The 14,129-nt window shown below is 43.6% G+C and overlaps 1 protein-coding gene and 1 long non-coding RNA gene across 2 annotated transcripts in view; one reads left to right on the forward strand and one right to left on the reverse strand.

Moving 5' to 3' along the window:
* Positions 1-14,129, forward strand: part of PRKCQ (protein kinase C theta) — a 169,723-nt gene that overhangs the window by 60,718 nt on the left and 94,876 nt on the right. The window contains exons 4-8 of the mRNA XM_029955594.1: positions 48-108; positions 5,415-5,577; positions 6,702-6,733; positions 6,830-6,915; positions 11,413-11,595. Coding sequence (XP_029811454.1) covers positions 48-108; positions 5,415-5,577; positions 6,702-6,733; positions 6,830-6,915; positions 11,413-11,595 — 525 coding nt within the window. The remainder of the gene's footprint in view (positions 1-47; positions 109-5,414; positions 5,578-6,701; positions 6,734-6,829; positions 6,916-11,412; positions 11,596-14,129) is intronic.
* Positions 12,460-13,170, reverse strand: LOC115304841. Its single transcript, XR_003914632.1, has 2 exons — positions 12,964-13,170; positions 12,460-12,832 (listed from the first exon to the last, which is right to left on the reverse strand). It is a non-coding gene; the product is annotated as an uncharacterized LOC115304841 (long non-coding RNA).

A 14,129-nucleotide genomic window follows, 5' to 3' on the forward strand; every position in this document is an offset into this window, starting at 1 on the left:
CACATTCTGACTGATATTTCTTTATTGTTTTTTGTTCTCTCAATCAGTTAGAGCTGAAACCTGAGGGCCGAATGCTAATGAATGCAAGATACTTCCTGGAAATGAGTGGCAAGTGACATTTTGTCTTCTCCTTTGGGGGTGTGGAGGGCGTGTGTCTTCTCGTGTGCAACTTAACTGAGTTTTGCAATAATATAGGAAAGAATTGGGAGAAAAGGAAACACAAGGAGTTTTCTTAAAAGTTTTCAGTGGTGCTCAAATATTAGTTGAAAATATACTAGGTGGGCCAGATACACATAGAATTATAAAACATATATAGCATTAATTCCCAAAAGGTATGAACTCATGTGTTCAGTGCTTTTGTAGTCTGTCTTTATTTCAGTTTGGGATGTCACAAACGTAAATACAAAAGGCTCTGTTTATGTGTCACTCTGACTCTTGATTTTGGATCAGGTCATGATCTCAGGGTTCATGGGATTGAGTCCGGGATCGGGCTGCTTGGGATTCTCTCTCTCCTCCTCTCTCTGGCCCTCCCTTCAAAATAAGTAAATAAACATTGATAGATAGGTAGATAGACAGACAGACAGATAGACAGACAAACTAGGCAATCACACTATCAGTAAAATACAAAATAAATAGGAAACTAGTAAGTATTGTCCATAATGCTAGTAACAAAATAATAATGCTTCAAGTTCGTCACTTGAACTTGAATCCTTTAGGAACAGGAAGGAAAGCTAAAGAGTTTCATTTCCACGTCACACGCAGACATGGATCACAGAGGTTAGCTTTCCGAGCACTGTGCTTGGTGCCTGGGACAGCCTGTCTGTTCCTTCCGCTGCATTTATACTGTCATCAAAGGTCTGTGTAAACAAGTCAAATGCTGCTACTCATGAAACCCTACACCTCAAGTTTCAGTGTAGAGATTTATGGTGCTTTCTGGGTCTGGCCTTAACATACGCAATGTCTCTGGATCCAGATTCAAACAAACACATTGAAAAAAGAAAACATATGCTGAGAAAATCAGGGAAACTTGAACCCTCACCAGATATTTGGTGATACTGAAGCATTGTTATAAATGGTTTAGGTGTGATGGTGGTATTATGGTTTTAGTTCTTAAGACAGGTACTCATCTTTAAGATACATACTACAATGTTTATAGGTAATATAATACCAGGGATTTGCTTCAAAATAACACGCTGGTGTGCAGGTATGGGTAGTAGATAGGGTATTTGGAAAAGAGTGGTAGCCATGGATTGGTAATTATTGAAGCTGATGATTGGTACTGGGAAACTGATTATAGTATTTGCTCAACTTTTGTATGGACTCAAAATTTTCCATAATAAAGCTTTTGGTTGTTGTTGTTAGAGAAGAAGAGGATTCCTAAAGAGACAGCATTACAGTCTGAACTTCTTTTATCCTGTGGAGCCTCTAGAACATAATACATGGCATTGGGCTATTTCTGAGTTGGTCAAATGATACGGAGTGGTTGTAGGAAGCTGAATAGCCAGGCTTGCATAAAAAGTGAAAGTGCTGGCCCAGTGATAATGCCAGTAGTGTTCAGTTCCCTCAGACACAGGAAGTGTGTTCTTCCTATTAGTTCAAAACATGATCTACAGTAAAGTGAAGGAAGTCTTCTATGAGCATGCCAAGTATCTTGGGTAAATGATTTAAAGACGGCCTTTAACGGTCTGTGGTTACTCATCCTATTGCTACAAAACTTAAATTTTCTCTTAGAATGAGAGAGAATATTCAGATGGGGTAAAAATGATGATATTTCACAGACTGTAAATACTCAAATCCAGGAAAATTTTTTAAGGATAAAATTTTATCATGCTTAAAATTTTTTATACCTTGACCTAAATTGAGACTCCATTTCTAAATTTTTATATATCCACAAGCTCTAATTTTAACAAATGGTATTATGGAATAACCCAACTGGAAAATTCCTTATTGATAACCAGAAGTATACAATTTCATTCCATTGTAAGAATGTTTAGTATTATAAATAAAAAATAGTTTTCAGAAGGATTCAGAAAACCAAGAGGTGAGTTCTTATTCTCAGGGCCCTTAAACCTAGATTGGAAAGGTGGTACAGACTAAAAAGAGAAGAATTCAGTCCTAAGCCACATGCATACTGATTAACCAAGAGATCAGTTTGGGTTGCCGTCATTCCAGAAAATTCCATAAGAGTGGACATTGAAGGATAGGCAGTGTTGCATTTGCAAAGAAGAGAGGTTGTTTTCTAGAAAGAAAATATGCAGGTTTAAACCAAAATAGGAATGCATGCCGAACTGTGGGAAGACCAGTCTGGGCAGGTCAGAGGGTCCTTGCTCAAATCAGAATGAAGAATCCAAGACAGATCTTAGAGGCCTTGACTCAGGCAAGAGGAGTGTGCAGATCTAGGAAAGTCACCAACAAGAAGTCACAGTCCCATTCTCAAGCAGGCCATGTTTTGTTGGAAGCAGTATTTGGGGGAAATTGCTTGTGTCCGAATGTGGGACAGATCTGGAAAAGGAAAGAGGCTGGAGGTAGAGAGAGCCTATACAATTTCATTGGAGAAGTGCAATAGAGAGGTGATGGGAATCTGGTCCAGGGACGTGGTTATAGGAATGAAATAAAAGAGAGAGCCCAAAAGAAGATCAGATTTCATGGCAGTGTAGATGAAAGGGTATGCCCATTATAAGTACATGGTTGAAGTGCTTTATGCTTCTTTAAAATTGAGAGTTGAATGAAGGGGAAAACATTGACAATATCATTTCTTAAAATGATAATAGTAGTGGTAGGAGGGGAAGATATGGGATGAGAACGCAGTTGGGGGAGGACACAGAATTCACTCTTGGATAACATTTAAGACAATGTCATGTCTCCCACACCCACCCCTATTTAATGGAAGCATCAATAGTTCTCTACAGGAAAGCAAATTGCTCATTGTTCTCCACACACAAATCACTTCATTCTCTCTCCTTTAACATCTTCATTCCTTGGGGCACATGGGTGGCTTGGTCAGTTAAGCATCTGGCTTTTGATTTTGGATCAAGTCATGATTGCATGGTTCGCGGGATCAAGCCCCATGTCAGGCTCTGCGCTGGCAGCATGGAGCTCGCTTGGGCTTCTCTCTCTCCTCTCTCTGTCCTTCTCCTGCTCATGTTCTCTCTCACTCTCAAAAATAAATAAAGGAACCATGTATTCCAGAAAAAAAATAGTAAATGCCAGAAGAATTCAAGCAATTCTGAGCTTTTACACAGTTTCTCTCCTATAATGACCAAAATGGTTAGAGGATAAAGAAAATGAGAGGAAGGACCAAGGGAATAAATTTATTTCTAGTACTTTCTGACATTAAAAAAAATTAAAGTATTCTAGTTTAATGCTCAGATTGTGTGTGTGTGTGTGTGTGTGTGTGTGTGTGTGTGTGTGTGTGTGTGAATTTTTACAGTAATACAATAGGGTTCCCAGAATAACTCACTTCCATTGCCTGAATTCAAAAGTAATTTTATACTTTATTTCATCTGGACTAAAATAGAAATGAGTCAAATCTTACTGACAAGCCACCTACTGCACCAGTCACAAGTTGTAAATAGATCTGCTTATATCAGAACTTGTGGGAAATAGCAGTTGCCTCAGTGACCCTGAATTTCACCTCTCATTCACCAGACCTAATCATTTATAGCTCAGTTCCAATTTAAAAAAAAAACCTACACTACCTGACCTTAAAGTGTTAGGAAAAGTATTATGTCTCATCTGTGGAACGTTTTAGAGAGTTCCTGGGAATGCTCTTCATCTGGGAATTTGGAGTTGCCGTAAAACAGACCTGTGGACCACGATGGAGACGACTTTGGTCATAAAATGTGGCCTGGGACTTGGGTGGATTCCTAGCGGAGAGGTCTCCATCTGCATGACCCCCACTCTTTATCTACCCAATGTGTTTCTCCTCTGGCCACAATTAGGGATGTGGAAAATAAGGTATCATGGCGGAGACATTTGTATCAAGTGTATTGTCAGACCCGGCCACTACTTAGCCAGAATGGAAATAATTTAGTTTAAATATTGTCAACTCCCTCTATTTGTGAAATATGAGCCTCTTATTCTTGTTAAACTTCCATGTTTTATTCTTGTATAAACACAAGAAATAGAATAAATAATCTAAGAATCTTTCAAGCTATTTAAAATTATAATTTTATTTTTTATTTTTTTAATGTTTATTCATTTTTTGAAAGAGAGAGGCAGAGGGAAAGTAGGTGAAAGGCAGGGAGAGAGGGAGACACAGAATCCAAAGCAGTCTCCAGGCTCTGAGCTGTCAGCACAGAGCCCAGTGCAGGGCTTTAACTCACAAGCTGTGAATCATGACCTGAGCCAAAGTCCTACACTTGACTGAGACACCCAGGCACCCCTAAAATTATAATTTTATCACTTATAATCCTTAAATTCTTTATCCTTATTTCAGTAATGATGGTTATTTTTTTAATCCTTCTTTCTTGTTTACCATTTTATTCTCTCTTGCATGTTGGGATTTTCACCACACTGTTGAACCATGACTGCCTTGCTAAAAAAATGTTTTCTTTAAGTCTGGGCTTCAGCCAGAAAATCACTAGTATTCTAGCCTTTTGGGAAGATGTCATCAGGGCATAGGGTGCTATGGACAGTGACTACCATAGTACCTTTATCAGTAGCCAGAACCGGGGGGGAAACTGAAGAAATGTGAACATGATGATTTGATGTAGATGACTAAGTAACATCCAGGATTACCTAGACATTAACAAATGGTTATAGTGATCTATTAATTTCTGGCTTTTTCTACACTGACCAGTGTAGCCTATAGCTGGTGCACCTGATTACTGTAGACCTCAGGAACCAGAGCAAAAACAACTTTCCAAAGTTCTTTTGCCCTCACACACAACTCTAGCCACCTCCTCTCAGTCTACTGAACCCTGCGCATAAACAACCAGATGTAAAGCATCCTGGGAGATTAAAAAAAAAAAAGTACTGTTTCTAAGTTGCTGTCAGTAACCACATTATTCTCTAGAATTACAGGCAGAAAAGTATTTGCCACTTCCTGCTTTTTCTGGCTGACTCATCATTGACCATGAATAGGAGAAGTTGATAAATACCTTGAAAGTTCTGACCTCTGGTTTTAAAAATTGAAAGAAGACAGCTCAGCACAATGAGGAGTGAGGGAATGAGCCAGCAATCCAGCCTCATTGTTTCAACACTATAGTAATACATCCTGTGATAATTCCGTATCATATCCTTGAAGAAAGAAGCTTAGTGCTATACCAGCCTTCATAAGTACTTGGGATTTTACTGGTTTCAATGCTTGCCTAATTCCTTGTCCCTCTCCTTCCCCTCCCCATCTCCCCACCCAGCCGTGACAGCCATATCACGGAATTTCACTTTGTTCTCTGTCCTTCCTGTTCCTGCAGACACAAAGGACATGAGCGAATTTGAGACTGAAGGCTTCTTTGCTTTGCATCACCGCCGAGGAGCCATCAAACAGGCCAAGGTCCACCACGTCAAGTGCCATGAGTTTACTGCCACCTTTTTCCCACAACCCACGTTTTGCTCTGTCTGCCATGAGTTTGTCTGGTACGGCAACTTGGCATTTTACTCCAGGCTTCCTGCTGTGCATTTTGGCAGGTCCTCTTAACCCGCCAGGGCTGGCATGCTCTACCTCCATGGAATGTGTTGGCGTAAATACTACACGAGCATTTTCAGTGGCCTCACCTGGATGGATGAGGCTTAAAGTGTGATTCTATACAGTATTTTCATAATGTGACTCCTACAGAGCAGGGAAGCCATCTCTAGCAGGAAAAGTTTCCGAGAACGTTAGCTTCTGATTAAGTGGGGGTATGGGGGTAAGGAGGAAGGACAGAAGAGGGAGACATCTTTACTGTTGGCACAGTTTTACAGTTGAAAGTTCTACCACCTTGAAAGCCCAACTGTGCTGGTACTAATGTTTGCAAAAGGAAACACTTGTGCATTGGAGCTAATGGGTTTAGATGTTTACAGGGCTCTTGGGCGTCCTAGCAGTCCTCAGACAGAGATCAGTTAAGCCTCATTAAGCACATAGCAAAGGCAGTGGGACATCAGAGACCTGAAATGACTCCTCTCTCTGGTTTCAGCCTCCTCGCCTCTTGGTGAGGTGTTCTTTTCTTTGAGCGTCCATCAACTTACAACCTCAGCCTCACTTAAGTATCAAAACATCAAATAGTGTTTTGGTATATTTCCACCAACTGTTTTCATTGAATGACTAGAATTGCCTTCCCTTCTAATAGTGTTACATGGAATGGGTTTTAAGCTTAAGAATTTAGTAGTTGCAAATATTGTCAGATAGAGGAAATAATACATTGTGCAGGTGTCTTTACCCATCTATACTGAGCTTAGAGAGACAATGACGTTTTATGTGTCGGACATGGAAATTTGCTGCTAGGAGCCTGTGATGCATTTTCAGTCAGTCATTTTCATCTCTACTGTTGGTTTGGAAAATTCACAAGTGAGGGAGAAGACAGAAGATCCTCATTTATTATCAGACTTTTGACAAAGCTGCTTAAAAAGCACACAAACACTCTCGGCCAGTGATGGACCAGGGCTGCTGGTCAGTAACTGCTCTGTGATGGGAGGAGGCTGTGAAGTCTTGTTCACCTTTCAGTGTTTGTGGTGCTGCTGTTGACGCGAACATCCAAATAAGTCAAATGTCTGCTTTCTTGCAGGGGTCTGAACAAACAAGGCTACCAGTGTCGACGTAAGTAAGAAGGATTTCTGTTGTATGACGGTCGTTCTTTGAATTTAATTGTTCTTTCACTTCTGAAAATCTTAAGCAGCAAACATTTCTTTTCAGAGTGCAATGCAGCAATTCACAAGAAGTGTATCGATAAAGTGATAGCTAAGTGCACAGGATCAGCCATCAATAGCAGAGAAACCATGGTACGTACTTAAGTTCCTCTTTTTGGTCTGAAACATGAGAACTTTAGCCCGACATTAAATTTCACAACCCACTAATTTTTAGTATTGCCTGAGCTTGAACCCTTAAGCTTATCAATGAACATCAAACCCCCTAAAACCCTTTCCTCTTCAATAATGATGGTTACTGAGATCGAAAGCTAGAGCATGAATCAGAAAAGCAGAGTAAGAATATCAGCGACTCTGCCTTTTCCAGAAAAGCGTGATAGAAAGTGGCCAGAAAACACAGTCTTGGTCAATTATATGAGAAGGAGTCTTACGGCATCTAGAGCTAGAAGGGATAGTTAAAGAATAGAGGCAAACAATTACAAAATACCTGTAAGCATTTACACGGTTTGCATGAGATGTAACAGAAGTATAATTCTTAATGTTGAGAGGCAAGTGTTTCTTTCATAACGAACTTTGAGGTATATGGCACGGGAGCAAGTTAGATGTGACCCCCTAGGAAAGGGAAGCAGACCCTAGAAAATCAGGCACACTTCCTTTTCCTATACTTTCTTCTTCATTCAACAGATATTGAGTTCATATCTAATACATGGAAGACACTCTTCTATATACAATGCACAGTAGAGCACAAAACAGACCTGGTCCTGTATTTATGGACCTTACTGTAAAATTAGAGGAAAAAAAAATTAACAAACAACAGTGTATTGCTTCCATTTATATTAAGTGCTAAAAATAAAATAAAGCCAACGAGGTGTGATGGCGGAGAATAACTGAGTGACCTACTTGAACTGAAGATCAGGGAATCTCCCAAGGGAGGGAGTGTTTAAGGTGAGAGACTCTGACAGCAAAGGTCCTAAAGGGGAAAGAGTCCGCATGTTCTAGGAACTGAAATGTGACCATGCGGCTGGAAGAGCAAGGGCAAGAGAGCCAACAGAATACAAAGTCGGAGAACTTGGCAGGACCTCACTGAATGGAGGTTTTTAGACCTTGGTGACGTGGTTGGATTTTATTTGACCTGTAGTGGAAAGCCCACGTGGTGACTGCAGTAGGGAAATGGTGGGTTGAGGTGTAAACGTGAAAAACCAGAGGGGACTCCAGAAGTCCCTTAAAGGGGGAAAGTCGACGGCTTGTAGCAGCACGGTAACAATGGAGGTGGAACAAAGTGAGATTTTCAGGTGATTGCCATATTATAAATGATTGTCTTTACCAATGGGTTAGATGTGAAAAATAAAAGAGGGAAATAAAGATGATGCCCAAGTTTTTGTCTTGAGCAGTGGGGTAGAGGCAGAACCATAACAATGTGAGTAAGACTAGAGGAGAAATTAATATTTCAGTTCTTAATAAGTCCAACCTGAGATGTATGTGAACATCCAAGCGGAGATACCAAGTGGAAAATTTTACAGGCACTTGGAATTTATATGAGCCAATAGACAAAATATGTAAAGGAATCTAAAGGAATCTAAAACTACATTAGGCAGAAGAGGAGGAGCTTGGGATAATGACCGAATAAGAGTTCAGAAAGGGCTCTCCATATATTAAGAGTACATGGAGTTACAGAAACCAGAAAGCAAAGGGGTCAGTTGTGTTCAGTGTCACTAAAATGAGGACCACATGGAGACATCTGGAGCCCTTGATCCAAGAAATTTCAAAGAACTGTTGAGTGATTGCTTCATTGACCATCACTGAAGGTTACTGGAAGTTGATGCCATGGACACTGGAAGTTGATGACACAGAAACAATTTATGTACTCATACTATCAAGAAGATTAACCTGAAGTTCATGGAAGTAGATCAGTAGCTGAAAGGAGGTGAGACCCAGAGGATGGCAATGCTCCCAAAGCTAGAGCTAGATGAGAAATGGATGAAGCTAGAGAGAGGGACGGCCAGATCAGTCAGGTGGGAAGAAGTCCACCCTGGGCAAGAGGGGAAGATGTCCAAAGCACGTGTAGAGATGGGTCTGTGATGGACAGACGGATGGCTCATCGATTGTAGCAGAGAGAGAGATGGTTGCAAATGAATTGTAGATTTGGGGGCAGGCAGAGGAGAGAGCTGACCTTAGACAACTTACTACTTCAGTGCAGTCTGAAGATTGGGGGAAGGAAGGAGAGAAAGCAGCAAGTGGCTTTGAGGAGAAAGGGTCTGTGAGAGAATTATCTCAGGATGGGAAAGCAAGGTGGTTAGAGAAGAGCAGTAGGATTGCCGAAGAGTGAAAAGTTCATCTGAGTTTGAGGAGCCAGCCTTCCCAGGTGTGGGATTTTATCCAGCCATGGGGTAGGCACGGAGACGGTAAATTGATTGAACTTTTGCAGAGCAGAATTTCTTCTACAATTTAGAGTTAGAAAGGGGACAGTCTCCTGTTACATGTGCCTCTCCTAAGGCTTAAAGAGGTTAGTTTGTCCACAGTCAACCATCTATAATATAAGTAGCCAGGCTGGGACTAAATTTCAGATCTCAATTTCCCAGAGCAGTGTTGGGGGTTTCCCCCACCCCAGTTTTATTGAGAAATAATTGACATACATCATTGTATACGTTTAAGGCGTACCACATGATGGTTTGATCTACATAAACTATGAAATCATTACCATGATGGGCTTGGCTAACATCCATCATCTTAGATAGACTAAAAAGAGAAAGTAAGATTTCTCCTTGTGATGAGAAGGCTTAGGATCTGCCCTCTTCCCTGTACCTCACCCAGCTGTGTGGGTTGTGGTTGCCATGCTCTAGGTTTCATCCCCAGGACTTATTTATCTTGTAAATAGAAGTTTGTACCTCTTGACCTTCTTCCTCCACTTCCTCTCCTGTCCCCCAACCCCCTGCCTCGGGGAACCACAAGTCTGATCTCTTTCTATGAGCTTGGTAGGGTTTCTTTGTTTTTTGTTTTTTGATTCCACATATAAGTGAGATGATACAGTATTTGCCTTTCTCTGCCAGACCAGTGTTTTGTTTGTTTAAATCAAATTGCCACCTCGCAGCCTGCCCTTCTCTCCTTGATGTCTTCAGCTTCCCTGGGAAAATCACAAATTATAAGAATGTCTCTTAATGGCTAATGTCCATTGGAAATAGAATGAGAACCACAAGTACAATTTTAAATATTCAGATATCCTCACATAAAAATTAATGAGATAGTTTACACCCTTTATCTCATACAAAATCTTCAAACTCAGTATTTTACACTGATAGCATATGATTGTACCACCTTGCAGGTGCCCACTTGGCCCACTAAATGAATATCGTATTGGAAAGTACAAATCTGTAGACTTTTCCAGACATATCTTGAACTATTTGAGTTTGGGGTTTAGATTTGAGGTAGAAGACGTCCAGCCTGGACCTTGTCATTAATTGTTCATATTTACATGGGAATATTTATACAAAATGAGATCTGAACATTATTTTTTCTTGGTTGAAAATGGCTAGAATAGGTTCTAGGCAACTTCTGTTCTAATGACCCGATGCTGGGCTAACCTCCTCGGTGGGAACATTAGATGTGTCACTGTTCATAAATAAGTCGTCTTTGCTGTGCACATTCCCAAAGGCATCGTTTAATTAAGAACTTCTGAAGAGATTATAAGTCTTAAGACTTTCTTTATTACACAAGAATATTGACATTCTTACCAGGAATCTAACTTCCTGATGTTATTATTGCTGTGGTTCATGTGGTAGGTTTGGCTAAAGGAAGTAATTTCAACTCTAGAAAACAAAGACAAAAACCAAATCCTGCTATATGCCTCTGTCATCTCTCCTCTCCCCGCCCCTAAATCATCATGTTCATTTTGACAGGGAAAGGGTAACAGGGGAAGAGTATAGGCTGATTCCGATTTCAGGCTTATAGATGTCCTGGCTCACTTGTTAGTGTGTGACCTAGACAAGTGTCTTGCCCTTTCTGTGCTTAACCTCCTCATCTATCAAATGAGGATTCTAATAGAGGTGACTTCCAGGGGGTGTTTGCAATATCATATGTGTAAAAGGTAATACATGCAACATACTTGTGCCCAGCACCTAGCAGGACCCTTTCCCTGCCTGTCGCCCCTCCATCCACATGCGAGGGCTGTGAAATGCTCCATACTTAGGCTTTTATACTGTTAAACCCATAACAGTGTTTCCTGTGGAGAAAGTATTATATAACATCTTCCAAAGGTCAGCACAAAAGTTCTGGGTTGAAAAAGAAAAGGAGCTATTTATATGAAAATAGGAGGGGCAGTGCAGTGTTTACTTTGATCCCATTTAGATAAATGACCCCAGTCCCTCTTCCTGAAGCTATGAGCCTCTGTAGGGACGGCCCACACTTTGAGTTTACTCCAGGTTACCTGATATCTGTCTGTTACCCTTGCCCCTTGTCTGGAAGACTTAATGGCCGCCTGCCTTCTTTGGCCATGGCTGGAAGGCTTGACAAGTAACACTTATGCCTTAAAGTGCACATTGTTCCCGTGTTTTCAGTGCTCTGCTAGAGTATCTGCCAGAACACCCAAAGTTGGAAACCAGGAACATGCGTTTGGTCACACGTTCTTCCTTTTTTCAGTTCCACAAGGAGAGATTCAAAATTGACATGCCACACAGATTCAAAGTCTACAATTACAAGAGCCCGACCTTCTGTGAGCACTGTGGGACCCTGCTGTGGGGCCTGGCGAGGCAAGGACTCAAGTGTGACGGTGAGTCTGCCAGGAAAGGAGCGTGGGACCCGATGTGGGACCCCTCAGGGGTGGCTCTGCAGCCTTGATGCAGAGCGTGAGGGCGGAGGGAGGTTGGAGGGTTGACTGGCCCAGCGAGGCCCGATGACCCCGACATCTGGAATGTGAAGTGCCCGGAATGAGAAACCACTGCTGTTCATTCCCTTCCACCCCCAACACCTTAATCCTCGTGTCCCAGAAAAGTGCAAACCTGTTGAGGCTAAAAGTCAAGTCTCCTGACCCGCCACCTTTCCCTCATTCCCTGTGGTGCAGGGGAGGGGGGAAGAGAGCATCTTCCCTGGCTGGCCCCCTCGCTGGGCCCTGCCCCGCTGTGTCCCCGTGTTCTGGGCCTGCCCCTCCTGCCCCTGCCCTTTCCCTCACACCAGCCCTGCCGGTTCTCTCCGTCGCCCGTCAGGGAGCAAGCCCGGCTCCTCTGCTTGGCTGGTGGATGGTCCTGCGTGTGAGGATTCTGAGACCTGGACTGCAGGCTCTGTGCCCTGCGTGTGCTGCAGACCCAGCCTCGCACTGACCATTCGCCCTCCTCTGACCTCTCCTTGAAGGCTGGCACCACAGCTGGCATTAGAGCCAAATGAGCCTACAGCTCTGCATGCACTGGGATTTGTAGACCCGCCCTGAGAAAGGGCGAGAACCGCTGTAGTGCTCTCAAGCTCGAAAGCCTAAGGCAGTCACCCCTAGAAACCAAGATGCTGTCACACCAGGAGCAGGCAGCAGGGAGGGAAGATTCCGGCAAGTCTCTTCTGCCTTTTGAGTGGGGGCGGGGGTGGGACCGGGCCAGACAGACATTCAGAAAGGGGGGTGTCCTGCGTGGCAGAGGCCTCTCTACTTTGAATTATTAAATATGGAAGCCACTTTCCTTTTTCTTAGTCACTCCATTCTGCTCTATGCCGCTGGTAAAATCTTTTTGTAATCCTTTAACTTATTTAAATCCAAGTTCGTTAACATACAGGGCACTTTTGGTTTCAGGAGTAGCACCCCGTGATTCACCCCGACACATAACACCCAGTGCTCATCCCAGCAAGCCCCCACCTTCGTGCCCATCACGCACTGAGGCCATCCTCCCCCACCTCCCCTCCCGCAACCCTCAGTGTCTGTAGTTCAAAGGATCTCTGGTTGGCCTCCCTCTCCGTTTTTATCTTATTTTCCCGTCCCCTCTGTTCATCTGTTGTGTAGTGATAAAGGCAAGGACCACCTTCAACGGCCTTCTCTTCCTCATCCCCGTTGGTTCCCCTGCCTGGCGGAGGCTGGAGTGACCTGTTAGTGGAGGCAGGAGGAGGGTTAGGCTTTCAAACCGTTACTGAAGGCAAAACCCCGATGCAGTGAAAATTCATCTTAGTAATCCCACCGCAGCCCAGAAGTGCCGCTGAGCACCTTGCTCTCTCTACCTGCTCAAGAGCACACCGGCGGGCCTAGCGGTCTCTGCGGAATCTTTAGGAAGGAGTTCATGGGCAAGAAGGAATTCCCAAATGGAACAGGGTATGAGTGATCAGATGCCCTCTGATGGCTTCGCCGGTCCTCTGATGGTCTCTCTCACAGCTCAGGTTTCCTTTCCCTGGAGCTGAGCACCTCACCTGCCCAGTGGTGCCAACCGTCTGTCTCTCTGCCTAGAACCTCTACGAGGGTTCCTTGCCATTGTTTCACGGCCTTTGTTTGGTTCCATCCTCCCTTCTCTTCTCTTCCCCTCTCTCCCCCCACCTCCTGTATGCCAGGAAGCCCCTCTCCTCTCTCCCTCCCTATCCTCTTCCCTCCCCTCCCCTTCCCCTCCTCCCCAGCACCCTCTGCTCGAGTGGCTCACCCCTGCAGACACCCCTGTGCCCTCGCCCCCCCATGCCCTTTTTACCTCTCCTCCCTCTCTACTCTCTGGACCCCGTTCCTCTGCCTTGGCCCTGCTCTCTCTGTCTTGTTCTCTTCTAAGCCACCTTCCCAAGTAGGGCCTCCCTTCATCCTGATTGTCTCCTTTCTCACTCCACTTTAATTCCCATGAAAATCGTCATCCAAAGGGCCTATTTGCACTCACAGAGATCAAGTTATCACCTAATAGGTTAGTAACAGAGATGTAGGACATTATCCGAGTGGGGACGGGGCCTGCCTTCAGGCCATGCACCCGAGACAAGCTCGGATCCGGCTGCCATGCTTAAGAGCAAAGTTGGGGGCGCCCGGGTGACTCAGTCGGTGAAGCCTCCGACTTCAGCTCAGGTCATGATCTCACGGTTCATGGGTTCGAGCCCCACATCAGGCTCTGTACTGACAGCGCGGAGCCTGGAGCCTGCTTTGGATTCTGTGTCTCCCTCTCTCTCTGCTCCTCCCCTGCTCACACTCTTTCTCTGCCTCTCCAAAATGAATACATGTTTAAAAAAATAAAAATAAAATAAAATAAATAAAAGTGAAGTGAAACTCCCCATCCTTCATGCTGAGTCCTCGCTAACTGCTCCCTTTGCCTTGAGGTAATAAGGAAGCGCAGGTGGGGTGCCCAATGTCACCCCCAGAAACCCGTCTGACAGGAGTCAAGGGCGGAAAGCCATTATAAACAGCATCATTACTGTATTAAGGA

This window comes from Suricata suricatta, chromosome 10 (genome assembly GCF_006229205.1).
Source record: "Suricata suricatta isolate VVHF042 chromosome 10, meerkat_22Aug2017_6uvM2_HiC, whole genome shotgun sequence".
NCBI classification, from domain to species: domain Eukaryota; kingdom Metazoa; phylum Chordata; class Mammalia; order Carnivora; family Herpestidae; genus Suricata; species Suricata suricatta.